We start from the raw sequence: 27,985 nt of genomic DNA, 5'->3' as shown, positions 1-27,985 counted from the left end.
GGCCTGTGCGCATGTGCGAAGGTGTCCTAACTGACAATGCTGGTGAGATGAAGATAGTGTTGTTGCTGCTTCTGGGCTCACGGAGGACGACGAGAGGAATCTACAAGCCGACAAGATGAGATCCAAGGCGAGGGCGAGAAAACTGGCCAAAAGTAGGTCTTCTGGTTTTGTCTCCCTCCTTTTAATTCTTATCGCTTTGTGCCGCCGGCTCCAAACTCTCCGGCTGTGTGTGTAGATGTCCACTGCGTCCTTGTCATTTGTCATATCCTTTAAAACAGAAAGGAGGAGGAGGTGGGGGCGACGCGTATTTGTCCGAAGATAAGTTTTGCGCTGAAATTGTGTCTCCGCTCCGGGCTCGTGTCCGCTGCTGCGCTCCTGGCTTCGCTGCTTTCCGCAGTGTCAGAAAGTTTCATGTGTGATGAGAAACGCCGCTGGCGCTTTTTACTTGATCACAAACTCAGACGTCGCCAAATCTCTGCTCCATCTTCTTATTTGCGCTTTTCTGTGGTTCGAGGCGCACAGAGGTGGCGCAGAACCGTTTCCCGAAAGTTACCGAGAAAGTTGTCGAAATGGATAGTAACTTTTTTTTTCGTCTTGAGAGCAGTTCCCAGTCTTGTGAAATCATATTCCCGGCTCTTGAAATAGTGGGCGCTGTGGCACTGCTCTGCTGCAGAGCTGCTGCTGCTGCACAGCGCTCACCGAGCTGTGCGCAGCCGCCTGCACACGGAGACGCCAGGAGGTGAATTTAGAAAGAAAGAGCAATATTTGAATGCATTTTTTGAAAAGTCGATCCTGCTTTAGCCGCAGAAGATATCGCCGTATGCGGCCACTTTGTTTAGTCCCTGGGCCCTCGGACTGCTGCGGACTGGTTCCTCCTCCAGGGAATGCCAATCAATAATGCGTCTTGTGCAAGAAGGCGCCCATACCACAACAACTACTACTACTTACTTAGTGGACGGCTGCTGGCGTCACTCGGAAAAAATCATGTATTCAGTTTTGTGGACATGAGCACTTTGTTGATGGAAATGGAGCGTGTTGTTTTTTATTTAGTTTGACATTTGTATATTGTTGCTGGGGTTGATTCAGGGATCGCGTCTTTTGTTTTTTTGGTGCTGCATGAATGCACTTTGTTTTCCACGGCCAATGATTTGGTTCAATCTTTAGTATTATTATTATTATTATTATTATTATTATTATTATTATTATGATTATCCATTCATTTGGAAGTCGATTACTCTATAACACAGCCATTTATGCAGGCCTGTTTGTTATATTTTATCCACAGTGACTTTCGATTTATAGTTTTGTAAAAATGCAGAGCTACGTATTTTGACATGTAAATACAAAAAATATAGTATCCTATTAAAAACAAATTATTTAAAAATATAGCTGTCATTGTTTTTGTGGTGGGCATACTTGCATGCATGAGTACAGGCCTTTAAAGACTCTGTAACTTTGCCAAAGCCACTGGCCTCCGATCTTAATATTGGACATGAAAAATTACTCGAGTTGCCTGTTCACATTTTAGACTTAATGTGAAATAAATATTTGAGCAAACCTTCTGGAGCATGTTATTTGAAATGAGCCTCTTCTTACAGTGAGTTTAATTTCTTTTTAAATGTGATGGGATTATAGGTTTTCGATTAAGCTCATGCATTTAGATAAATAATAATAACAATAAAAAGCAGCGTAGTCGTGTTTTTCTTGTTTTTACTCCGGCATGTTTTGCATGATAGGTGCACAGGGGTCAAGTTTCCGTGCAAGTTTGAGACAAAGACAGAAAGGAGAAGAAGAAAAAATAAAAAAGAGAACGAAAGCAAAAAAAATCTAATTGGGCCACTTTGTGAAAATACTTAAACATGTTGCGGATCCTGCTTCTGCTCGGTATAATTACACTTGGTCTTGATCTCCAAACAGCCCTGATAGTCTGTTGATCCGGGTGCTAATGAACACAAATGCCTGGCTTTGTGGCTCTGTCTCACCGGACCACTGGAGCCTCTGCAGCCCACAGGCCTCCTCAGGATGTGTTGTGTTGCAGCAGCGGTTCATAAGAGAGAGAAAGAATAACAGCAGACATGAAAAAAGATCTCGTTCTTCTTAACATTCAAAAACATGCAGGCCCACATATTTTGAATACAACGCGTGGGAATTTATTCCACTCGACTTTTTTTTCTTTTTGCTCCCGCTTAGGTGAAACACTCGCCTGTAGCTGAGAACAGGAGGCCCATAGACAAACATGCACCACATGCTGTATCATGTCATTATTCCTCCCATCGGCAGATTGCACACACAGAGACACACGTTAACACCGAGGAAACGTAGACAATCAATAAGGACACGCATGGATTTTACATATATATAAGCAGCCTTTTAGCTTTATTTACCAAATGGTTTGGTGTCAGTATCAAGTGTGTCCCTGTCTTAGGATGATGTGTGTGTGTGTGTGTTTAATAAATGTAACTTCTGTTGCTCTGCTCCCCACCGTTAATAATTTGTCTGTGATTGAATTAATTATTGGAGTGCGTAATGTGATTTGAGACCAAAGGCTACAAATCAAGATTGTATCGTTTTTGAGTATATTTCATTTTAAATGTGTGATGTAAATATTTTTTTATTGTTTTCCAAATCTAAAAATGAATGAATAAATCCTCACATGAGCCCTAACATCACGTGTCATTTTTATGAACGATATCAGCTTTAATATGAGACTTGGCCTCTGGTTGTGTCATAAATAAAACAACAATAAAATAAATGTGCGCAGTGCAGAGAGTGACAGTGTATCTGGTGGTTCAGTTCATGTTCTCATATATTTTCCATTTACCTGCGCGTATGGTTGTGCGCCAAACAGTGTGTGTGTGTGTGTGTGTGTGTATGTGTGTGTGTGTATGTGTGTGTAACTGCGGCTGTTTTTTATTGTGGTGTTTCTGCTGGACCCATGTGTAGCTTTAAAGTGGCTTTCAATTAGGACTTCCGGTTGAGGGGGTGTAGATTTCTTTTTTCCTCTGCATTTTTTCAGTGCACAGGTGTGACACACAAACGCGCACTCACACTCGCGCGCACGCTGCTCTCTCGCTCTCCTGTGCGTAAAAAGCTCTGCAAAGAAAGAAACCTCAAGAAATATAATAATTAAAATAGAAACACGCAGAGAAAGAGGAAGGAGCTGAATTAACTCTGATTCTTACAGAACTTACACACTATATTGATTTTAATTATAATGTAGTTATAGCGTCATGAAGAGAATAACACGAAGGATGACGCTTATTCAACAACCAGTTTATTTATATATTTTCAGATTTTTTTCATTCAGATTTTTCACAAAACAGACCCACTCTGAACAAATGCCCAACAACTTATGACAATTTTCCTCTCACACTCGCTTCTCTGTCTCCCTCTCTCTCTGGCCCATGTATACTAATTGCCATACCACTCTATTGATCTTTGTGTTAAAGGCCCTTATTAGGTGGACTCCCAGTCATGAACTTGGCCTGGCTCAACAGCTTCTGATGTTTTGACAGAAGTAATAAAACCCAACCCATAACACTTTAAAACCAACAATGGTAGCTATGTTGAACTTCTGGCTAAACGCTCACAGGGTCCTGCAGCGGGCTCCCATGTATTACTGCCATGCAGCTGTAATGTGTGTCAGATAGCACTCCTCCATGTTCGCAGATTAGAGCCTGCGACATAAAAATGATAGGATCTGCAAATGAAAAGGAAATGTAATGTAGGGTGACTGCAATTTACCGAATCTCTGTTTGTTTTGCTTCTATTTTGAAATCAGAGTATCCGGGAGCCCATGAGGGCAACTGAAATTCATAGAAATCTTGTTGATGATGAAGATGTTTTCATTTTGTTGCTAATAGATGAAGTCTATTGATTAATCATGCACAGTGCCATTTAGACACAGAGCCATTTTTTCATAAATCTATTTTATTTAGAATTTCACCGCAGGTTGACAATAATGCAAAATGGAAATAGCTGTGAAATCTTTATTTTATTGTTGTAGAATTTTCATAGATAAAAGTGGAACGGAAACCCGAGACTCTTGTGGCTGCGTGGAGCCCATTTGTATTCAAGTGTGATGATGTGAATGATATTTGCAGCACTCTGAATCATTCAACTCTAGTTGTACAGTTTTACATCTCTCCAGTCTAAAATGACTGACTGTGATGGCTGAGACAGAGTCTCATGACATTTTGCACCTGGAAACTGAAATCATCCATTTGGTGTGTTGGTCCTTTGTAGAAGTCTCTTGTTTTTAGTTTCCAGAAATATTGTTCACCATTATGAAGCGATTTGTAAAACATGTTTGTGATACAGAATCACTCCATTTACTTCCTTTTTCATGGTCCGGGGAATTTTAAACTGAACATTTTGGACTGATTTTAGAACTATTTGTGTCAATCTTTGAAGGAATGAAAAATTGTGTAGCCTAACTAATTGCATCAGTCCACATTTGGCATGGCCACATCGGCTGCATAAGTACTTGATTATGGGAGTTTGTTGGATCTGCAGTGAGTTCCTCATCCCAGCGTGTGCACATGGAGGACACAGTTTAGCGTGTGTTGAGAGCAGAGAGGCTGTTTCTATGTTTATTTCTCAGGCAGTTCCTCATCTTTGTGTGTTCAGTCAAGTACCTTTGTACTGGACACATAAGACAAAACATTCTACAAGATGAAGTGAGTATGTTTTTGTGCCATAACACCCAAAACAATTAGGCGATTTATTCATAATATGGCCATAGATTTGCCTGTTTCTAACAAATTAATTTGCTGTAGGGGAAGTCACTTTGTTTAAGCCTCCAGTCGTTGCCGTAGTTAGTTCAGTGTCAAGCCACTGTCTGTTTCACTGACATGTGGTCCACATTTGTCTCACATAATATGATACAAACAAAGATGCATTGCCTTTTGTAACCTTATCTTTGAATTTTCTGTGAGAGCAGACTTTTGAAAAATGTTCTTCCCAGTAAAAGTATCCCTATTACCCTGAAATGTGCAGGACAGTGCAGTCTGAAGTCTCAGTTCTGCTGAGTCCTAAATCTTTGAAATGGCCGGCCAATAAAGAAAACTTTCATGATCTCTTCCACCTGTGCTGGCAATAAACCAGAGAAAGACTTTGAATATAAGGAACTTGTTACCCTGTGAGCTCCAAAGCTGTAAAGAGAGGAGATGAATTTATTAGAAGATAGTTCAATTGATATATTACAATTATTTGTTTAAATAGCCTGTTTTACGACGGTTCCACTGAAAGGTTTTAATGTTTTCTTTCACTAACAGCACTGCGACTCCCCGTCTTCCTCTCTGTGATTTCAATGCTTTTCTTGTTATTCAGACAGTTGCTGTTGTAAATGTGCTGCTGTTTTGGCTCAGACTCCTGTGGAAAAGAGATGTCAAAGACTCTGTGGATGTTGGAATGACTCATGAATGGATCCTAATGTGCCCGCAAAATACAGAGATCACTTTTATTCACCGTTCAGCTGTTTCAGGCGTCTTGTCTCTGATGTGATCTCCCAACAAGTCTCACATCCACCTCCACTGCAAAAGATATGCTTTTTTATATGATTAAAAATACGTTGATGTAATGATCAAGATGTATGCATTCACGGAGAGCAACCCATATTCAGTTTTGTGTAAGCTTGATTTATTAAATAGCCAATATTCAAGTTATAGTGTTGCCCTCTGCATACAAGAGATAGAAGAAGACAGGTTTGCTTATGGTTTGTAGATAAACAGAAAAGACTGAGCAGCAGAATTTGACTGAGTTACTCACAGTCCCCTATTTTGCAGTGACGCATGTGCATTTATAAACCATACATATGCAGTAATGCAGATAGATCCTATATGGACACACACACACACACACACACACACACACACACACACACACACACACACACACACACACACACACACACACACACCTTAGCAGTGACAGATTTTTGGGCATTGGTCTGATTTAACCCCAATCAATCACAAACTAGAAAGGTTGAGTGTAAATGTCATCCAAACAGCAGGAGCTGGCACTGCTGGCATGTGTGTGTGTGTTGTGTGTGTGTGTGTGTGTGTGTGTGTGTGTGTCCTCACACACCACACCATTGCGCAGTTGTTGGAGGTCCTGTCACTGTTCCGAGCTTTGACCTTGGCCAAGTCTGGCACAGAGATGGGTGGGCATCTTACACCTGGACGCACGCACTCCCTCCCTCTCTCTCACACACACGTTTTAGCCCCATGCTTCCTGCCTGGTCTCATGCTGGCTAAGTCAAATTTTGAGTTGACATACAAATACCATTGCATTAAGCTCTTGCACATGGCTCTAAATCCCATTCATTCCAATGAAACGTTGACCTCACATTATCCAGTTGGCAAATATGCCTCTTTCCTGCCTTGCACCATGACCTCATCCGCCATGTTTGCAAAAACACGGCAATCTCCCGATCGTTTGGCAGCGGAGGCTGTGGTATGCCTGAGACAGTTTCAGATATATCCCTGATGTTTTCTTTTTTAGCAGCCCCCTGTTTTTCGTCTCTCCTCATACCCTTCATTTTCAGCCTGCAGATGGGGGCAGGGTCTTGTTAAAAATAGCTGAGCAGCATTCGGAGTGCGTTATGTGTTGGCAAAAAGGGGGTTCAAAAAAAGAAAAGTCGTTACAGTGCAGTTAAATGCATTTTGTCTTGACCTGTGGCTGCTTATCGAGTTACGTCCCATAGCCGGACCATGTCAGGAAGATTCCCTCCGGCATCTTAGGGCTAAGAATACCCCACGACTGCTGGAGTTCTCCCGTAGGAAATGTTTCATCTCTACTTCTCGAGTATGCTGATTAATGCTAAATGATTATCTCTCTGTGTGTCTGGTGTGACTGTGCACCACCCGCTGTTTAACAGTGTGTGTTGTTTGCAAAACAAGGGGCAAATGTGTCGAGTCCCTAATTAGCGTGCTTAAGCAGCCCTCATGATTCCTCCCTGCATTGTGATATCCGCAGGATTGCTCAGCATTGTGACTAGTCTTATCTGGGTCTAATCCCGATTTGTTTGGCATTAGCCCGTTCACTTTCTCCCTCGCTCTCAGTCGTTCCTTTAATTTCTTCATTCGTCCTTAGCGTGCTCCGCTCCTTTTATCCATTCCTGAACTTCCTGTCCTTTATGTTGTCCTCTCTTTCATTCACGCCGGGCTCTCTGTTCTCCGTGCAGCGGCACTGTGTATCTTGGTGTGCTGACAAATTTCACTAAACTAAGAAAGGCTGAGCAATTGTTCAGCGTTACTGTTTCGATGTTTTTCAGATGAAACATGTTGCGATGATATGATCTAACCCTGGAAGGTTTTGTTTTATACAGTTTCAGCTTGGTCTCATGTAGTGGACACTTGATTTACACAGATGATATATATGAATGCGGTCCAGCTTTGAAGCTAATTCAGGTATATAATATTTAATATGATGTTAGATCTTAGTTTTTAATTAAGTACCTTTACATTTTAATGGAAAGGTGACCCAATCCAACAGCATTTTTTTCCGTATCGTGCAAGATGCATCAAGACAGCAAGGTTTCCAGGGCGTTGGTTTCTGGGACGTTGGTGATGTTGAACAAGACTAACCAAGGTGAAAAAACCACAGAAAAGCAAACTCCTCTACTGACCATGGGAAAGGAGTTCGTTGTGTTTACCTGGTTTACCTGTGTTTTGATAGTTTGTGTATATCTGCTAATTTTGGAGTAAAGAGGTATTTTTTTACAATGTGTAACCATAGAAACTATATTTTACAATGTGTAACCATAGAAACTATTTTTTTCCTAGCAGAGAATACAGAGATTTATTTGAAGAGTGAAATTAATTGAAATATTTATTTTTGTTAGTCTTCTCCTGTAGTGGTTTCACAAATTGTAAAAACTCTTCCAAACACACACACACACACACACACACACACACACACACACACACACACACACACACACACACACACCCTTCAGTCCCAATCTAGCATTGCTGATGACGGCTCATCCTGTCCAGATATGATAAGCAGACAAAATGCTCTGTCCCCTGGGCTGTTTGTCCGTCTCCGACACAGACAGTGGTGTGTAGAGGCAGAGTGGCTCTGAACTCCCCCTGCTTGCCTCCTCTTTCATCAGACCGCCTGTTCAAAGCTTTGGCTCCTTCTTCACTTCTATCTCACCCACTCCTCCCTCCCTCCCTCCCTCCCCCCTCTTCACCGTCTTTCTCACTGCGTTTCGTCATTACCACAGAGATGGGCACGCAGTGTCTCATTAAAGCGGATTAGAGACATCTCCAAATCTCACAGGGGCCAAGCGGGACATTTCTCTTCTCTAGTCACCCCCCCCACCCTTTTCTCTGAGAGATCAGGTTCTTTGATTTGGCCAGATAAAGACCTCTTTCATGTCGGTTGGGACGGTTAGCGATTACACTGTCAGACCCATCGTTTTGGTGAGTTTGACAAATTTGCCATGCTAGGTGGGGCGGCTGTGGGGATTGTACTGGAGGGGCGGTGTACAAGGAGATTCGCAGTAATTGAGCTGTCATTATCCAGTGACCCTGCCAGGCGCTAGTGCACAGGGCTCACCAGTTCTCTATTTGTTTGATACTTGGCTAACTTCTTTGTGAGTATGATGGATAGAAAGCGAAGGAGGGAGAGGGGGAGCGAGTGGAAGCGGGGGTACCGGTCCCCAGATGAATGCCTCTGCTTATTTGACCACCTCTCGAGTGCTGCTGTCCATGAAAATTGGCTGCACTACATCCCCGCTGCAAGTTTCTTTTCTCACCCAGCTCCTCCCTGGTGCAACACAATTAGGCCCATATCACCGGCTGCCATTTATTTTCATACCAAATGAAAACTGGTGGCATGTTGATTACTGAACCCCCCAGAGACAAAGGACCACTATTGGTGTAGTTTAATTTCATTAAGTAGAGTGTGGCGCACGGGATAAATATATTAAGCGCTCCCTCTCATTGCAGGCCCTCCATTTACCTCAGCCACTCTGTATGCTAAACAAATCCTTTGGTGATACAGATGTGGAATTGGAACAAATCTCCTTAAATGGTTGGATTCAAATGAAGAACATTTCCTTGAAATACTAGTTTTTGGATGTGCCATTTGTTGTGTAGAAGTACAACCACTCTCATTTGGCTGTTATTAACTATGTGCTGTACATTTGAGACGTGGGATGATCTCTGCTATGAGTGACAAAGGGCTGAAAGTCTCCAGCAGAGATTTTGATGAAGGAAATAAGAGCCCTGCTCGTTAACCTGGAGTCAGATTGGCTGTGAAGTGATGAGTAGGGTGGAATGTGTGTGTAGCGCACGCTTTTTTGCGTGTGTGTGTGTAGGTGTCAGCCGAGGGATCTCGGCTAAAACATTTCAAGATGGCCCATTAGCTGGCGCGAGCCCGTCCCCGCCCGACACTAGGATTCCTCTGTGCTGACCCCCACTCCTCCAACCCTCCACCTCTCAGCCCCTCTGTCCCAGAGGCCCCTATCCTCATCCTGCCAAGTGTACGGTTCCAAAGTAACGATGAAGCTGCCTGCGTGTGAAAATATTGAATTGCAAAAACATCCCTGGGTGAGAGGGTGTGTGAATGGAGCTTTCAGCGCTGGGCCTGACCTGGGCCCTGCGCTACTGACTGACGGACAACAAATGGCATTTTGTGTCCAGAGAGAGAGAGAGAGAGAGAGAGGACCTAGAAGGGACAGAGAAAAGAGAGGAAGAGGAGATGTGCACAGAGAGGGAGTGGGGGTCTTGAGGATTTTTGGGGCCTCTTCAGTCTGTGGGCCTATATATGCAGGTCTGAAATGCCTTATCACATGACCTGTCTGACCTTTGGCCCCAACTCAACTAAGGCTGTCAGGCTGCTCTCCAACGGGGAACACAAAGCCGTGCAGTCTCAAAGGCCACCATTCACTCCCCCTGTGTAGCCGTACTCCAAAGGTAATAGGTAAAAGTAATGTCAGTGACCTCCACTTTCCCTCGCTCTTCAGGAGGGCAGAACTCTTAAGATTCCCTGATAATGTCAAAGGTAGAGGGTGGCCATTTTGGCTCAGTATCCACTGCCTCCACTTAGCTTTCGTGACATGAAGTGAAAAGTCTACCTGCTCTGTGGTTTGGTTTGAAGAGAATTTCATATCTTCATACCTGTAAAACAATTGGGACTAGCATGGAAAATGATTAAGAATAACATGATATTGTTTTCCGTGACTAAGTCCTGGGAATATAGTGAAACTCAGCTCCACTATCTGTGTGTGTGTGTGTGTGTGTGTGTGTGTGTGTGTGTGTGTGTGTGTGTGTGTGTGTCTATGCATGTGTGGGACATTAGTGAATTTCTGATGTCTCCGAGGACTGACTGGGTCCCAGTATGACCGTAACCTCCTGTCTCGCTTTGCAACCCACACACTGGCATCTCTCTCTCTGTCTGAGTCCTGACCAGTCCGAAGACTCTTTCTTCTCCTCTTTTTTCCCCTCCTTCTCTGAAAAACTGAAGTTTCTCTCTCTCTCTCTCTTTCTCTCTCTCCGGTCTCCTTTGAAAAGATGCGGCGTCTTTGTCCAGCCTGATAAAGGATGCCATAGTTCCCCTTTTCCCCTTCTTTGTGGCCTGGGGCTGGCGGCTCCTGTAGAAGTGCAAATGGTATCCTCTCTGAGGGGCTATCCCCGCGGGCCCTGGAGGGCCCTCTCTCTCCTCCAGGCTTGGCTAATTACCACCACCCCCCCAACACACACACACACATACACACCCTGGTCCCTGGAACCATGGACGGCTCATTCCCACAACCAGCACCTGGCCTTCTTTTCTCCTGGCCTGCTTTGATGGCTGACACCCCAGCCTACCCCTCCCTCCTTCCTCATCCTCTTCTTCTCTCCGCCCCACTACCTCATCTCTCTTTCTTTCCCTCCCTTTAACTTCTCCCTCTGTCACTTCTCTCTCTCTCTCACTGACTCTCATTAATAGAGGTTTTAAATTGCTTTCTGACCCTGACAAACTGCTCTTGTTGAAAAGGGAGATGTGGAGGGGGGGGCAACAGATGTGAGGAAGAAATGGCATAATTTGGAAGTGGCTGTGGACGTTATGTATCTACAGATATATTGTCCTAGCTTGTTTAACTTCTCCTGTACCCCAATAGCCCTAAAGAAGAATGGATATGGCATGGTAAATAAATGTTAGCGTTTCCACTCTACATTTAACTTATGTTCATATCAAAAGGAGATGTTCTCTCGGATTAAAACAGTTTATGGTTTGTACATCTTGCAGATCTTAAGAGGGACAGATAAAATGAGTGGCTCATTTGGCTCATGGCTCACTTCTCTTTTTCCTGTCAAGTAAACCAATAAAATGAAGTATTTGCTGCAGTGGATATTTAGTTTTTGGCTCAAAGGGGTTTAAAACATTTTTTACATTTACAGGTCTGTGATTCATAAAGCTTGATTAGTGGTTGATGCAGATTAATTCGATTTTATTGCAACACCAACATACACATACACACAGAAACGCACACGAGCATGCGCTCACACACAGAAACACCCATTTCTAATTTAGTTGCATATTTGTGTTCTAGTAGCCTTAGGCCTAATCAATAACCTGCCCCATTGGATTTGACCAATTCATAGCTGGCCTTTGTGCAGGCCAGCGATCCCAGCGAGGGCGTTTAGACAGCTTTCTGAGGAAAACAAATAGCTCTATTACAAGCTCACGTCTCAGTGATGCTCAGTGTCCCAAAGGCAAAGTGCTCGGCCTGTATTAATTGTACCTTCTCCGTACAGGGAAAGGATGTGTTTTCAGTGTAGCACTGGTTCACCTGGCATAGTCCATAAGGAAGAGTGTTGCAGGAAATAGAGAATTTTTGTGAAAAGCAGCAGTGAGATTAAATTACAACCACATATTTGCAGATAACAAGATGCTTTTTTGAGTCTTTCAAAGAGATGTGCAGTGTTGAGTGGGTTAACTGTTAAAATATGTTTGGGTGCAAAAAATTCCAGTATTTATGTCTTGCTAATTACATACAATGTTCAATTTTAAAAATGGAGTATTAAGACATCATTTCGGTTTTCAGGTTTGTTGGTTTGCTTGGATGACGCTAACTGGGCTGGAAGTGGATCATGAATTTTTACTCCATCCAGATGCACAAATTATTTTTAGAGAATTATATACTATCACTGCTATGTTCAGATATTTCAAATTTGATAAACTAAGCATGCATAGTGAACTCCTTCCAATAAAACACACACAACGCAAATATTTCTCACACACACACACAGACACACACACAGACACACACACACACACTCTCTCTCTCTCTCTCTCTCTCTCTCTCTCTCTCTCTCTCTCTCTCTCTCTCTCACTCTCAAAATTCCCTATTCAGCAAAGCAGTGGTTGAATGTCCTGTATCGACTCCAGCAGGCAGTAGCAATGGGTGGTACTGGGAGCTGCACACACCCAGACCAGTTCTGCTAGTGTAGCAGACTTTGGCTTTTGGTTTCTAAGACTGGGATTAGTTTAGTTGGTAAACAGACTTTTAATTGGGAAGCTGAGGTCCCAGTAACCTCAAGACATGTTTCAACTGACCTAAAAATGTTGAAACTGAGACTTGATGTAAAAAAAAACATAGCTGGAACATTTGTGTGACCCCAATAGAAATGAAATGAGACTGAATGTGTGGATCTGTGAGGGTCTCTGTGTCAAACCAATTATAATAGTGATTATTTTTCCTTTTATAAAGCATCAATTATTGAATCCTACTTTCTTTCAGAAGGAATTACATGTAGTCTTAAATGTCGCCTGCCATCCAGTCTGCACATCCTGAGTATCTCTCTGCTGCTGTCAGCCTCAGCCTCAGCTGCCCTCCTCTGTACACTTCACACATCATCACCTAAGGACTCGTATGATGTCATGAACATGGAGCTGCTCCTTTCTTGTCGGCTATTACTACCATCATTTGGATGTTACGTCTATGTTGGATCATCCAGGCATTAAAGGGAAATTCCACACTTTCAATTTGTGATATTTGATGCATTCCATTATCAAGCCTTGTTTTTCAGGAAGCATTTCAGTGGGATTCGGAGGAAGCGTCAGAGGGAAAATAGGTTTCTTCTTCCAAAAGTGACTATTTCTCTGGCTGACACCTGAACAAGAACGACCGTGTCTTTTTTTAACCACGTCCTCAGCCCTTCGACCTCTGCAGCCCGAAATGGTACATTTAGAATATCTGTAGTTTGGTTTAAGGAGAGGCTTCCTGACTCTCATGTCTCCTTCACTCTCCACCTCTCTCCTCATCAAGTCAAGCCACATCCTCGCTTACGAGTACAGAAAAGGAAAGAGGAAGATCCGGTTTCTGAATTGTGTTTTATGAGAGGTTGAAACGGCCACTTCTGTGGTTTTTGTCTGTCTGTTCAGCGCAAAGTTCCTGAGGCATTCAAGACATGTCAATTAAGCTGTTTTAATTGGGAAGATGTTATTCCAGCACTCTGGCATCTGCATGTTGGTCAAGCTGGCGGGAAGCCGAAGACATACAGCCTGGTGTTACTGTTGGTTCTTTGTTTTAGCACCACATTGCCCTCAAATATAGTTTCCTCTTTATTTTATTGAATGCAATAAAAGCACACACACATATACACACACACGGTGACAGAGGCGCTGCACTGAAGAGCATTAAGCGTCTAAGAATGGCATGATGCAAAAAAAGACGTTGACTCAATTTTAAAAGTATGTGAAGTAGTAAATGTTCCTTCTATATAAATGTTATCATGCATGGCATTAAAACAGAGCTTTTAAAAGACAGTGCCATTAGTCACAACCCACAGATTAAGGGTTAACTGTGAGGCTGGGAGAAAATGCATATATATTTTTAAAAATATATTTACAAAAAACATGTTTTCAGATCCCCAGCTTGTTTTAAAGGGGAAACGATTTCTGCCTCCCTCTGGTCCTCTGTAGTGTTCTCTCCCATTTTAATAAAAACTAGGTGTGAGGTTTAACATCCTTGCTTTTGACACCTCGCAATTTATCTGCCGGACACAGGTTCGGGGCAGGACCTGCGGAAAAGAGGGGCAGATTTTTTGTTTTCAGAGGACTGCGGGAAACTTTGATGCCAAGTTCCTCCGCGGCAAAAGGCAAGGCCCCGACCCAGCACATCTGAGAGTACTTTGGTGAAATAACAGCAAATGTTTGTCTTGTATTGTATGGCACGCTGCTGGAGGAGCTCTAAATCCCTTTCTTCCAGCGCCTAAAGCACCTCTTAATAAAATAGTTAAGAATAACTCCTTCACCTTAATCTTCCCCTCAGATTACTGCACTCAGGGCGGGAAATTAGCAGCAGGCCCACACGCTTCCCTGCTCTTTGACACTGCTACATCTTTATTTTTGCGAGTGCCTCCTTCTCTCTCTCTCTCTCTTGCTCTCTCCATCACCTTGTCCTTCCTTTTCTTAGTAAAGTATTTGCTTTCCTGTCTCTCTCTGTCCATCCGGCTTCTCTCTGTGTGGTGGGCCAGATGAACTCTCTGTGGCAGGGGGGGAATGGCATTTTATTGGGTCAGTATTAGAAGCAACATGTGGCTAATGGGTGACTGCATTTTCCATGGTCTGGTCCTCATCAGTGGAGAGAAGGGGCCTAAACAACTAAACATGGCCGTTGACAATTGATACGAGGCCTTTTAAGTGGATCTGCTAGGTTGGGGAGGGGATGGTGGATGTTACAGTCTGTGTGTGAGGGAATATACAAGCATGTGTGTGTGTGTGTGTGTGTGTATGTACATTTGCTTTGCATCTAAATTAAAAAACTAAGAGACACGTGCACACACACACACACAAACACACACAAACACACACACACACTCACACACTCACAAGGCCACAGTATCCTTTGGGGAGCATACATACAAGAATGTGTGTGTCTGTGCATATGTGTGTGTGTGTATCCCTTGTGTCCAGTAGTGTAACCCACACCTTGAGTACGGTAGCAGCGGTAGCTTTGAGTGCAGTTCGTCCCGCTGTCTGATCCTCGTAACCAGAACTTTCCTTCACTGTTTCCTGTCCGCTTGGCCCGCCTTTCCCCCTTGCCCGCCTGCCATCTGGATCTACCAAGACACACACACACACACACACACACACACACACACACACACACACACACACACAGAAACACACCCCTCATACCCCTATTCTCCCACTTGTTTCAACTGCACATTTGAAACCAACATCATGAAGCAATGTATGGCCTAAATCTATGTTCTCACCTTTTCTCTCTATTTTCTTTAATTGTTTTGTAAAGAATCAAATGTGCCTTTTCTCTGCTTTTTCACAATTATATTTTTATTCTAAGAAGAGCAACAATTACAGCTGTTTGGATCAGAGCTTCATATTAGTGATTTCCAGAATATTTGAGCGGATTCTTAAAATATAATTTGACACATGAACTGATGCTGGTAGCAAATGCACAACTCTTCACAACCTTCCCTTAGCCTAGTTATTCCCTTTGCCAGGTTATGTTTTCACCCCAGTCCATTTGTTTATTTGTTGGTTTGTATGTGTGTTTGTTAGCAAGAAACAACAATTGACTTGTTTTCCCAAAAAACTTGGTGGAAAGATTGTGGTATGGGTCGAGGAAGAACCCATTTAATTGTGGGGTAGATCTGGATCAGAGGGCAGATCCAGGTTTTTTTTTCTTTAACATTGTAACATGGGGCATTTTTAAACATTTCCACCATATTTCTTGCATCTTGGTGAGAAAAAATCCAGCACATTTAGGTAACTGACTGCTATGAGTCTTTTGAGTTAATATCTATTCACTGTTGAAATGTCTGCAGCTTATTTCCATGATAATAATGTTGACGCTGCCAGGGACCAACATCCTTTACATCCAATGTTAAAGCTGCAAAAAATATTTCTTACAAAGCTCCTTATTATACTGTTTTCAAAAGTAACAACAGTATTCAGTGTTGGTGTGTAACAGAAGTGTTAGTACGAGTGTAGGATCGTCTCACTACAACTTTAAACCTGCATTAATCTAACATCAAAGCCTCGTCCTACCCCGGTTGGACATCTAAGTTACGTATGTGTGTAGATAGCGTTTCTGAGCAGGGGGCACTGCAGGTTTTCATTATCAGGAGTTCTAGTTGACACTTTGATCACTTCCTCCACTCTTTATACTTTCATTGTGTTCAAGATCAGATCACACACGCAGACACACACACACACACACACACACACACACACATCACAGGTTGAAGGGACAGTGTCAGGTGTAGCAGGGTACAATGCAGCAAGCCAACACGGCGTATGTGACGGTGACAGTGTCACTGCTGCTCCTCTCCTTTATTTACCCAAAGTCAAAGAGGGGGTATTGTGTCTGAAGAAAAACTGGTAGTCCTGACATTGGTGATTTCATTTACTTGAGAAAAAGTATTATGAATTCATTTTTATTATGAATTAATGTTTTTCCATGTAAGTTCACTCACTTTTGGCAGAAGGGGACGGGGGAAGTCCATATAATTAAGCCGTAGTGGGGGGGAGTAGATGGACCCAAGACAGGACATTCTGAAGTAAAGCGAACACATCCACATCCAAGGCTATTTTAGTGCAAGGGCAGGGTTTTGATGAAAAGTAATGTACAATCTGAACATATATTCAACAAGTCATGCTCTCCAACTGAAAGACCGCGGTCTTGAATCAAGATTGGACAAAACCTCCATAAAGAACACCCTGCAATGTTAAAGAAAGTTGGAAAAAAAATTTGCCCCTAATCCAAATTCGGACCAAAATTGAATGGGTTGTCCCTGGATCCATACGTCATCCTTCCGTCATCCAGGTACTAAAACAACTAAAGTAGCCTCTTGACAGCAGGCATGAATCAGGAGTGTATTTTGAATTGAATCCATTGTATTGATAAACTGTCAGTGTGTTTGGACGCTGTAGTCCATGTCTGAAAAGTGTGTGGCTGCAGAGACGGAGGGAACACCTGATGAAAGTGGATAAATAGAAATGTTTTCACAGGTTGCTCATGAGGTGATGAGGTGTGAGCAGGGTGGGAACAAAACAAAACAAAAAAAACATTTATTTTCAGTGCTGCAGGTGCCCACTCACAGCTTATTGGTTTTTTGGATGACTCTTTTACTCTAAATAGGGCAATTTATGCCCTCTCGTCTCCCTCTCTCCAGAGGCGAGGACTGAAGTGGCTCGCTTATTTTAGCTGGGTCTCGTGGTCAAGACTTGTGGTGACATATTAATTGAGCAGCTCCTCTGAAAAAAGAAAAAGAAAGGCCAGGTTGCGATTGGTCCAAAAGTGTCTTGAGCTTTGAAATTGGTTTTGTTCGGCTGGAAAGGTTTATTTACACATCAGACTGTTTCAAAGGCAGCTGGCTCTCTCCCCCTCTTTGTGTTTGGATGCATATATGCTCTGTTTGCTCACCTATACACATGTCGGCCGTGTGGTGCGTGTTTGCATGTGAGAGATAAAGACTGGGAGAGAGATAGAAGAGAAGAGGTGAGCACGACAGTTTCCCCGGCTCACCAGCCTCTTGAGTTTCCATGTAGCTAGTCATCCTTGCTGTCCTCTTCATCCATTATTGACCACATTCATTCACACCAGCTTCTAGACCTCATTACAGCTCTCTGACACACAGGCCCCGGGTCACGACATGCACTGCTGAAAAAAGCCTCCTGCCTCACTCTGCACTCAAAACTTGGAGAGTATTTTTTTTCAAGTAAAAAAACAATCAATGAACATCAGATTTGACGAATTACATCTTTAGCTGTACTTTGTTGAAACCAAAGTGTAAACACAGACAATATTCCCTGGAGAAAATATTGAGAGGCGATGACTAATAAGGCAGCATTTCCTTTCTCTCTGCACAGACACACAGTAGCCTCAGTAACTTAGATCTTGAATCAAGCAGTTGCATTGGTCAGTGATGACAGCATGGGCTCAGTCTTTCTCGTGACTGAGTCCTGTATTACTTCACTTCTACCTGTGACACTTCACGTGTGGCTTTCTGAGGAGAAGAGCACGTTTGTTTTCCCCACGTCTCTCCAAGGGGTGATCTAATCTGTGTGTGCCTGTGCCTGTGCGTGGTCTAGGTATTACTCATGTTTTGGGGACCTACATCTGTTTTACACAGTCACATTATGTGGACTTGTCTTTGTTATTGGGACAAAAAGCAGATCCCCTAAACGTAAATTATAAAATTTTAGGGTAAAGTTTAAGTAAAGATTAAGCTTAGGTTAAAGTTAAGTTCAGGGTTAGGTTAAGTTTATGTAAGTGTTAGGGTTAGACAAGGTTAAGTTAGTCTGAAGAGTAAAACTCTCATGGGGATAAATTACAGATATGAGCATGATCTCCTGCGTTCAGATTTTATACACACACACACACACACACACACAGATACACACACCTGCACAAACACCAACTGTATATGTTTTACGTCGAGATATTCAGGGGGAAGCACTCAGCATTTCAGTGCAGCAGACTAATAAGGGAAAGTGCTCAGACACCTACAGTATGTGAACACAGTTACCAAGACAACAAGTGTTTGAGCTGGCTTCCCTGTGAAGAGGAACATTACAATAACAAAACAAGGCTTCAACAAATTAGCCAATTGGAAAGCTGGAGAAATGACACATTTGTTCTGTTGGTTCTGGAGGGGATACCTTGTTTCAGGAAAAGACAAATCACAGTTTGCTCAACACCTTTGGTTTCCATCCTCTGTGGAAATCCTGAGTAGGTTGTGTTGTATTTTATAACATAGAGTTTTTGAGTTCATCTTATAGCTGTGTATGGACCAAATGCTATGATTATCTATAGTTGAATATGGGTTTGACTAGCTAAAAAGACAAGCTTGTGTTTGTGCAAGTATAAAAACTGAAAAACACACATGCACATATATACACATACATGCAAACTCATGTTCTCCTCCACGTGCACACTCTCTAAACTTGAGCAGGCAGCTAAATGAGCCAGATATATTGGCTGCCTCAATGAAGTGAGACTGATCTCTCTCTCGCTGTCTCACTGCTCAACTGAAGTATCAATAATAAGATTTATCTTCTTCCCCCACAGCCTTGATTCAATTATCTCCATTTCTCTCCCTCCTTCTCTTCCCCCGGCTCCCTCCCTATTTGCCCCTCCACCGTGGATCCGTTTCCAATTGAATGCAGGTCATGCTTTGTGTTTCTCTTTGTCATGACAGGGTTCCTTAACGAGTGGAGGCTCCCTTCCACCGTGGCTTAATCAGATCTGGAACTGGAGGGAGGGAGGAAGGGATGAGGAAACAGATAGGTGGGGGTGAACAGGTAAAAGTGAGGTCAAAAGTAGTTTACCTCCAACTCCTCATTGTCCGCATTTCCCCTTTTTACGAAAATTTGATTTGTGTAGTCCCGCCCCTGTCGTAACGTGTGCTTTGTGTCCAATCTGAAAGCTTTGAAGTTTGAAGTGTCCCTCGCTCCTCCACATGCCCACGTCAGCCGAATCCCCCCTTCCCCTAGACCCAATACCCCCACCTCATCTTGCCCCTTCTACTTCCAGACATACCTCATTACCTGGGGCAGTATTGGAAGAAAGGGTGGCAGCTAATCAAATTGACTCTGCTGGTTTTCTGCCATCGGAGGAAGTGCTGGCCATTGAGGGGTCATTGGTTCAGAAAAACATTACAAATTAAGAAGATATTTCTCTCATGATCATAACAAAAACCACCAGCAGTCTTTTCACTATGGTTGCAATTCAGGCGACATAACAGTAAGAGTGTAAAAAACACACTATGTTGTACTTGTACCACTAATTTATTACTTGTGTTCACGTACAGAAATGCCAAATAAAAAAGTTTGAACTGATTTTCCAAATATACCTTATATACCTTTTGTTACCTCTGTGTATTTGACAGGAGATGAAGCATTACCCCGATGCAACAACTTGTTTGAGGTGTGTAGTTGAGCTCAAAATAAAGGTTGAGTTCCAGGATGGTGGCACTGAGCCATGTTATTGATGCACTTATAATGACCACTGGAGGGTCAGAACGTCAGAACATGTTGATGGGTGTTGCACTGGTGTGATCCCATCTCAAGATAGTCTCTTGTTTTGGTAATTTTATGGCATTTTGCCACAGACAATGAGAATAAAGGGCAGAGAGAGGGTCCTGACATGCAGTGAGCTTCCTGCAGTCATGAATCAAACAGTAGACATTTCAGTTATGAGGTGTGCACCCTAAAGTTTAGGCCACCAGATGCATTAATTAAAAAATAAGTCTGTCATCTATCCGATTTAATGGTGCACAATAAATTATGCAATCTTGTCTCATGCCCTTAAATATATTTGCATGAAGGTAATTAATGAAAACACAAAATCACGTTTTATTTTGCCATATTTTCACGAATTCACTTAAAACTTCTCTGGAACTCCCTGGATCTACTGTCTTCTCAAGTTAATTCTGAGGCATCCTGTCAAAAAAACCAGAGTGAGAGTGAGCGTATTCAGAGAGACAGAGTTGACTCTGTTTACAATTGGCAGGTCTGGAGCATGAACATCTTGAGGTGAGCCTCTGGCTAACTTCACAGGACCTGTGAATGAAGTCTTTCTTATGGCCTCCACTATGCAAATGTCCTCTTGCGTACACACATATGCAGTATGTGCACACATGCACAAAGCACCCCCCCCTCAGAAAAACACACATACACTTCACAAACTCCTGGTTCTTAGGATTGCTGTCCATTCTGGGTGCTCTTGTATCTCTACAGTGAGTATGGGGTTTGTGCTTTGTTTTGTGGGTAGATTACAGGCTGTGGAAAACAAAAAATCCGGGCCTGAGCTTTAGCGATAAATCCTCAGCTGTTATTTTACATGCATCTTATCCATTAGCAGACTCTTTGATTCAGAGTGACCTTCAGTGAGATGCTGGCTGAGACGAGCAGCTCAAAAGGACGTAGGGATGTTGATAGGCTCTGGTCCTTGTAGAAGTCAAAGGTGAATTTTATGTGGGATCGTTTTTACAGACCACAAGGGCACCCTGATGCCACATTTCAACACTCTAATGTGGCTCTTCTCTCTGGGCTGGGACACAAACTTGATGATGAAGACCCTCACAGAGTGTGTGTAAGTGTTTGAGACAGCGTCAACATGTTTTAAATGCGTGTGCGTTGGCGCAGCAGAACGACATGTCATACTCGGTGGCTTTGCGTTGACCTCTTACCTAAATTAAACTTCCACAGTTCTCTCCCTCTCCTGCCTCAGCCTCTCTCCGCTGCCCACTGCCAGGCACTTTTGTTTTCACATGGCCAACTTCTCAGGGAACACGCTCATATTTGTGGCTTTCGGGGTTGGCAGCAGAGTGTGCTGCGCCTGTCAAGTTTTTTCACTCCGACTTACCCCAGCACCCAAATTGAACTGTTCAGTCATTTCCTGTCATCCCCCCCTCAACCACCTCCCCGTCTCATATTTGCCAATAATGTCAAATTTCATCGCTGAGTCCGCCTGGGCAAAACATCGTGTTCTGTGGTTGGCTGTGTCCTTTCCTCTGCATAAAAGTCACCCACGCTGTATTTACAAAAAACAGTGACCCTCCAAAAAACATGATCCCTAAAACCTCTTGAATCCAGATAAGAAATTGACGGTCGGCTCACGGTGCATCCAGCAGATTTTGGCTTCTGAGGAATACATTTGTTTACATGACCTACAAAGCAAAAGCTAACATTTTGGTCTTTTTGACTACCCACAAAACCATTAGCATGAGCGCATGGTTAGAGGAATCCTCCACGAATAGGCCAAGCTTATCCAGAGCATATCCCTGAATGTGAGAGCAAGAGAAAGAGATGCAGAAAGAAAGGGGGAGAGCAAGATAGTTATCTGAAGTGAGGTCAGAAATGAAACATGTCATAGCAAATTAGAGCCATGTTGTTTGAATTACTCCGGCCTGTGTCTTGAAAAACTGTCTGCCCACGAACAAAAAAAAATGAGTAGAAAGCGCGTACCGAGTAAGAAAAGAGAGAAACAAATACACAGAAATTTAAAAAAAGAGAAGACACAAGAGACGATTTACAGTCAGAGCAATAGAGATAAAGACGCAGGACGATATGAAAAGAAAGAATAACAGTGCAAGTTAGCAAGAGAGAAAACAGAAGAGAGAGAGCGGCTTGACAGAAAAAAAAATGTTTTCTCTGGAACAAATAATGTGACTCGGGCTGAGTCATGGGCCTGCCGAGGAATGATGATGATGATGATGATGATGAGAAGAAACCTTGGATTCATTCCTGCTCCGAGCTAAGTTTGGGGCATCATTTACCAAACTACTGGAGAGGGGCCCCTGCCTATGAGTGTGTGTGTGTGTGTATGTGCAATAATAACCACATTCTCTAAGCATCTTCGGCCACCGGGGCCTGTTTTTATAGCTGGGAACAGGGATGGGCCAACACTCGTTAGGAGGACTATTTCGGAAGATGGGAGGGGAAAAAAAAACGGAGGTCTTGAGGGGAGAACGATGACCAGAAGAGGGTGTGCAGAGGGACAGAGAGCCCGCAGGCTCGTAGTCCAACTGCAAAGTGTTGCACCAGAGATGAGCCAAAGATCTGGCTTTCTCTGGGAAAATGGCCTCTGGAGACCGAAATCCATGCAGCAGGCTTCCCAGGCGAGATTTCACAACTCTGAAGGAGTTAGAAACACTGACAAAGCACTTTGGACAGTGACAGAAATGGAAAGGCTAGACTGTTTGCTGGAACTCATAAGACCAAACATATTAAAACAAAGATTTATTTTCGATATTTCTCTCCTCCTCCATGTTTTTTTTTAGTTTACGTCCATGGCCCATTTTTCTTCTGTCATTCTCCAAATCCATTTCCCGAGCAAAGAAAGAGACATCACACACGCGCAAGTGCAAAACAAGCGGGGATAAGCCGAGCTGGTAATCTTTTCTTCAACAAAGGAATGCGTTTATGAGACACGTGTGTTTGTCTGTTTGTGTGTGTGCTTGTATGTGTGTGTGAACGTGTGTGGCTGCAATTGTGTACTTGCACGCCCACAGTGTAAGTGTCTCATTTTGCGACTGCATTGTGAAGCAGTCTGCCACAGTACAAGTCATGCCACCATAAACATGGAGGGAGGGGGAAACGGGCGTCTTTGAATAGCATCAGTGTGTGTTGGTAGACGTCAGGCGGTGAATCCATCACGTTACCACTGACAGGCCCAGCGATGGGAAATAAATATTTACCCGAAGCTTCCCCCAAATCACATCCAGAGGTTCCTCTCCGCACTTTCTGTCTCCTCTTCTCTCCCTCTCTGTCTTTGATTCTTCTTTTTTGTTACCTATGTATTGTTTTATTCTCCTTTTCTCCATCACAGTCCCCCACAAAACAGGCAGCTGAGCGGGGGCCCATGCAGATGTGGTACACAGGTCATGTTTCCATTCAAACACACACACCAGCTCACACAAATACGCTCACCACGCACACTCTTGGATACAAACACACTCAGGGTCAGCCTGAGATATTCATCTGGGGTTTGTCATGTCAGACATGGCCCATGTCTCTCTCTTCTGTAATTATGGCAGTATTTATTTTTTCAGATCGTCCCGCTGGGTTAGGAGCGTCCCGTGGTGTGGTTTGGACATGGAAACACACTCCGCTCATGACATCCAGCTTAGCAGAAAAAAGGGCGCACAGTACATTGACTAGAAATTGGTAACCCATAATTCAGAGATTTGATGTAATGTGAGTGCGGGCTGTATGTTTTTTTTTTAAGGAAGTGTGCGTGTATGTGCATGAGAGTTTGTGCACAGCTGTGAATGCAAGCAAAGGAGAAAGGGAACAAGGCTGTAACTTTTCACAGCGGAGTAAACGTTTGACAGATTGAGTCTCACCAATGCCAAGACAGTGGGATTCGATATTATAATGTCTCGTTGCATTGCATAACACTTATTACCCACTTATAATATCTGACTGACTTTATAACAGCTTCTGCATATGTGGATGTATTTCGAAACTTTAACCTCAGTGCTGTGCAGAAGGGTTTGATCTGAGGAGCAAACAACAGTCAACCAAGGATAATTATGATGCACTTTTTATTACTTTTTCAAAGAGTGGATAATGAAGCAATTACAAATGATCAATGGAAAACATAAAAACAACATTATTTTAGTGCACCAGATTTGCCAATGAAGAAGAATAAACTGCATAAATGTGCAATCTAGTTGATCCATGATCACGATGACGCTGCTACTGCAGCTGCAATCTGATCCTGGGTCTGCAAAGATAGATCAAGAAAAGAAGTCAAGTCAGTAATTTGGATTGATGAGTACGAGTACAAGTACAGGAGGAAAGAGGAGCTCCATGTTTCATGTGTCCCCTGTGTCCCCTGTGTCCCCTGTGTCCCCTGACAATATAGCATCATAACTGAGAGCTGGTCCAAAGTAGACCTGAACCAACTCTAAGCTTTATTATAAAGGAAGGTTTTAAAGGTTCAGTGTATAGAATTAAGTGACATCTAGTGGTGAAGTTGCATGTTGCAGCTGAATACCTCTCACCTCACCCTCCCCTTCCAAACATGACAGAGAACGTGTTGTAGCCTTCAGTTGTCATAACAACTCAAAAGGTGTTTAATTTGTCCAGTTTGGACTAATGTAAAAACATGGCGGCCTCCGTAGAGAGGACCCGCACCTGATGTAAAAATAACGTATTTAAATATAAAGGACCCATTCTAGGTTAAAGAAAACTACAATGTGTTAAATTAAGATGAAACTAACCAGTGAAAACATCACTGTCAATAGATCCCTTTCACTTAAACCTTACACACTGTACCTTTAAGCCGACTCTTAAAAAATGATGTGTAGTAGTTTTGAATTAATTTTGGATTTGGGCAAAAGGCTTGAAACAAGACTCTCTGACTGTGTGTTGCATCACCAGCTTCTTCTTTTTGTCTCTAAGATGAGGCTGCAGAATTAAATCATGACAGGAGGCTATAGATAGTCAAATCAGTCTACAGTACCACAAACTACAAACAACACCACTTTAAAACAGTTTAATTTTCGTGAAGGTCAGATTTATTGAAAGGCTGCTTTACCTCATCCAAACCTCACTCACCTCCAAATCCTACAAAATCCAGCCTGTCCTAAAGATGAGTCTCTCTTTTCTAACCCTTTCTTTTTTGGGGGTTGCACAACTCGTAGTAGTGTGTGCGTGTGTGCGTTCGTGCGCGGGTCCCGAGCTGAGTGGAATCACTCTCTGTCCTCGGCACATTCAATGAACTTGGCACTCACGCCACCTTTTCCACCATTCGTCCTTTCACTTTCTCCCCCTGTCTGTCTGTCTCCTTGTTTCTCTGCATCGCCTTACAAACCATTTACCCTCTTACCGTCTTTTTATCACTATTCTCCAAGCTCACTTATTCCTCTCTTGACAAAAAACGCAGATGAGTCCCCTTGAGAGAGAGAGAGAAAAAAATCAACAAGGTAGAGATAATGGCTTGTGTCCAATCGGCCCGTGGTGCTAATCAGCGACCATCGTGGGAAAAGCACAGGGGGACGGGGGTGGCAGTGGTGATGGAGTTGGTGGTAGGAGGAAAACCAGGCCCATTGTCCTGGGGAGATTAAAGTCCCCGAAAAGGCGGCATTGTCCACTGACGGGGATAAATCTTCCTCCTCCCGTCACTCAGGGCCTGAATTCAATTCTCCTCTACCCCTCCTAAAAGAGAGGCTTATCTCCTGCTCAATAGCTTGTTGCGCTACAAGCCAGGCAGGAATGCACCGAGTTGTATCCCTGACACCCGCTCACTGAGTTAAAAAGGAATTAGGGGTTGAAAAAAGAGTGAGGGAGAGAAAGTGAGCGTCTGAATTGCGACCTCTATTTTGCCAGAGGATGTGCGCTGGAAGGCAGATTGAGGTGCTGATAGAGGCTGACAGACGGAGAGGGGACGGGAGAGCGGGATTGATTGACTGCTGCCGGGGGGATTGAGGCCAGCGGAGAAGAATAGCGGCTCGCTCAGTCGACTTTCTGTGGGGCTGTGAGCAGCATGGTAAACTCCTGCCCCATTGGTGGACAGACAGAGCAACCACAGCGGAAGAAACCACTTGGGAGCTCCTGACATGCGGTCTGGATGCCACCTAACAAACACCCCCCACCCCTTACTTTTCTTCGCTTTCCTTTGCCCCCTATTGCTACAACAGCATCTCTGTAACGGCAGTGCAGGGGGCATCGCCAGTTGCTAAGACCCATTGCTTCACAACACTTGGATGCCCCACACCCCCTTCAAACAGATTCAATTCAGACCCCCTGGTCCCACAAAAAGGGGATAGACAGGGACAGAGAAAGAATGGTTGGCAAATAGAAAATAACTTGTGCGGACTCAGGCCCATAGTCCTGCTCTGTTTGGCCCGGGGAGGAAAAACAAGCCCTGCATCCCCATTTTTCACCCCTTTCTCTTTCAGTCTACCCCCATTGGAGCTATCTCCAGGAAGAGAAACAAAAAGAGAGAGGAGGGAAAGTGAGAGAAATGGACGGTGAGAGAGGGAGAGATATCGATATAACATTCACTGAATGCCCCTTCACTTCACCACTCCTCTCCTTAGAAAAAGTGAAAACAAGATTTTTTTTTTCTTCCTCTTTTGGACTCTCTTGCTCCTCCATACCCTCCTCCTGCTGCAGGATTTTTCCGCTTTGCCACCAACTTCCACATCGGTTGTTTATGCCCACTCTGTCCTCGCTTTCACAATGCACTCCTCCTCCCCTTCACCCCCATTTACTGTGACTTGGCGTCTCTTAATGACGAGGCTTACACCTGCTTACAGGATTAAATTAATTAGCACGAAGCAGGGATTGGTGGGGGGGGATAAGAGGAAGAGGCGGGGGGTGGCAGAGGGAGCACAACAACAGGGGGTCAGGAGAAAAGGAAGACAGCACAATATAAAGCGGGCGGCTCAGTGGCTGCTGCTGTGCCGCATGTTCTGCCGGATTCTGAGGGGGGTGGTAGTGGCTGCAGGAGGGAGTAATGGCTTGTTTTTTCAGTAGGGGAAATAGTGTTGGGGACACTTGGGGCGGCTGGTTGTGCTGCAAGGACAAATAGTCTCCCGAACGATGTTTGGGTGTCTAGGGTCAGAGGTGACAGCCTCCATTGTGGATATGAACAAGAGCAACTCTGCTACTTGTTCCTGGTTCAAGTGTATCTGGTTTAGAAAATGATGAAAAGCTTCACTGGTTTAAAGTCTCAAACAATTTAAAACCATAAAATACTGGAATACACATTCAAATGAAAAAGGCAGGATTAAACAAGACAACAGAAGGAAAAGAGGCCCAGACGAGTGAATACTTTGATTCACCCTCAAGATTCACTATGATTTATGCTATGCTTTGTAAATCCTCACAACTCAAATCTGACTAAATAATTATTGCCACTGCCACTCTGCTGATGGTTACTGTGATGCCACATTTTGACTTTTGATTGATTTAGTCCTATAATGTGTTCTTTATTTAGAGAGGGGGTTTATGAAAATGTACAGGTCTCAGCTTTGCCCCAGCCTCTCCTCCCTGGGCTGGGCTGTCATCTGTCTCATTTCTCATGACCTCTCCGTCCCTCTATCTCTGTCTTCCTAGAGCGACTGGCTGTGTGGTTAGAGGGCTGGATCCATCACGATAAGCACTTGCAGATGGGCCTTCAGTGGCCCCGTCATGCTCGTACACCCGACTTGTTTGCTTTGAGAAGTCTCAGCGATATTGCATCTCTATATCTGTAGACGAGGCAGCGATCTACACATGTTTGCAGAAAAACTTTTTGTGCTTAAGTCGCCACATGACTGGCGCAATCACTGTTATGTTTGAATTGAGTGGGTGGATCAATCTGGTGTCTCACACAAATGTCATTTAGGCACCAAACTGTAAAAAAAAAATAGGAGACATTTGGTGAACCCTGTCAAGCACACATACTCACACTTTCAGTCATGCCTGTAAATAGCCACACGTCAAGTGTCCATGCATGAGCAAGACACTGAACTTCTATCCATTCTGTCACTGCAATTCAGTCTGTGATATGACAGCA

At 43.5% G+C, this 27,985-nt stretch overlaps 1 protein-coding gene across 8 annotated transcripts in view; it reads left to right on the top strand.

The window, feature by feature from the left end:
• The first annotated feature begins 13 nt into the window (after nucleotides 1-13).
• Nucleotides 14-27,985, top strand: part of prdm16 (PR domain containing 16) — a 177,544-nt gene continuing 149,572 nt past the window's right edge. For all 8 annotated transcript variants that reach the window (XM_069526109.1, XM_069526105.1, XM_069526103.1 and 5 more), the window contains exon 1: nucleotides 14-152. In XM_069526109.1, coding sequence (XP_069382210.1) covers nucleotides 116-152 — 37 coding nt within the window. In that variant the 5' untranslated portion in view covers nucleotides 14-115. The remainder of the gene's footprint in view (nucleotides 153-27,985) is intronic.

This window comes from Paralichthys olivaceus, chromosome 6 (assembly GCF_024713975.1).
Source record: "Paralichthys olivaceus isolate ysfri-2021 chromosome 6, ASM2471397v2, whole genome shotgun sequence".
Lineage (NCBI taxonomy): Eukaryota > Metazoa > Chordata > Actinopteri > Pleuronectiformes > Paralichthyidae > Paralichthys > Paralichthys olivaceus.
The sequence above is the reverse complement of the archived record's forward strand: the minus strand, read 5'-3'. Positions and strand labels throughout refer to the sequence as shown.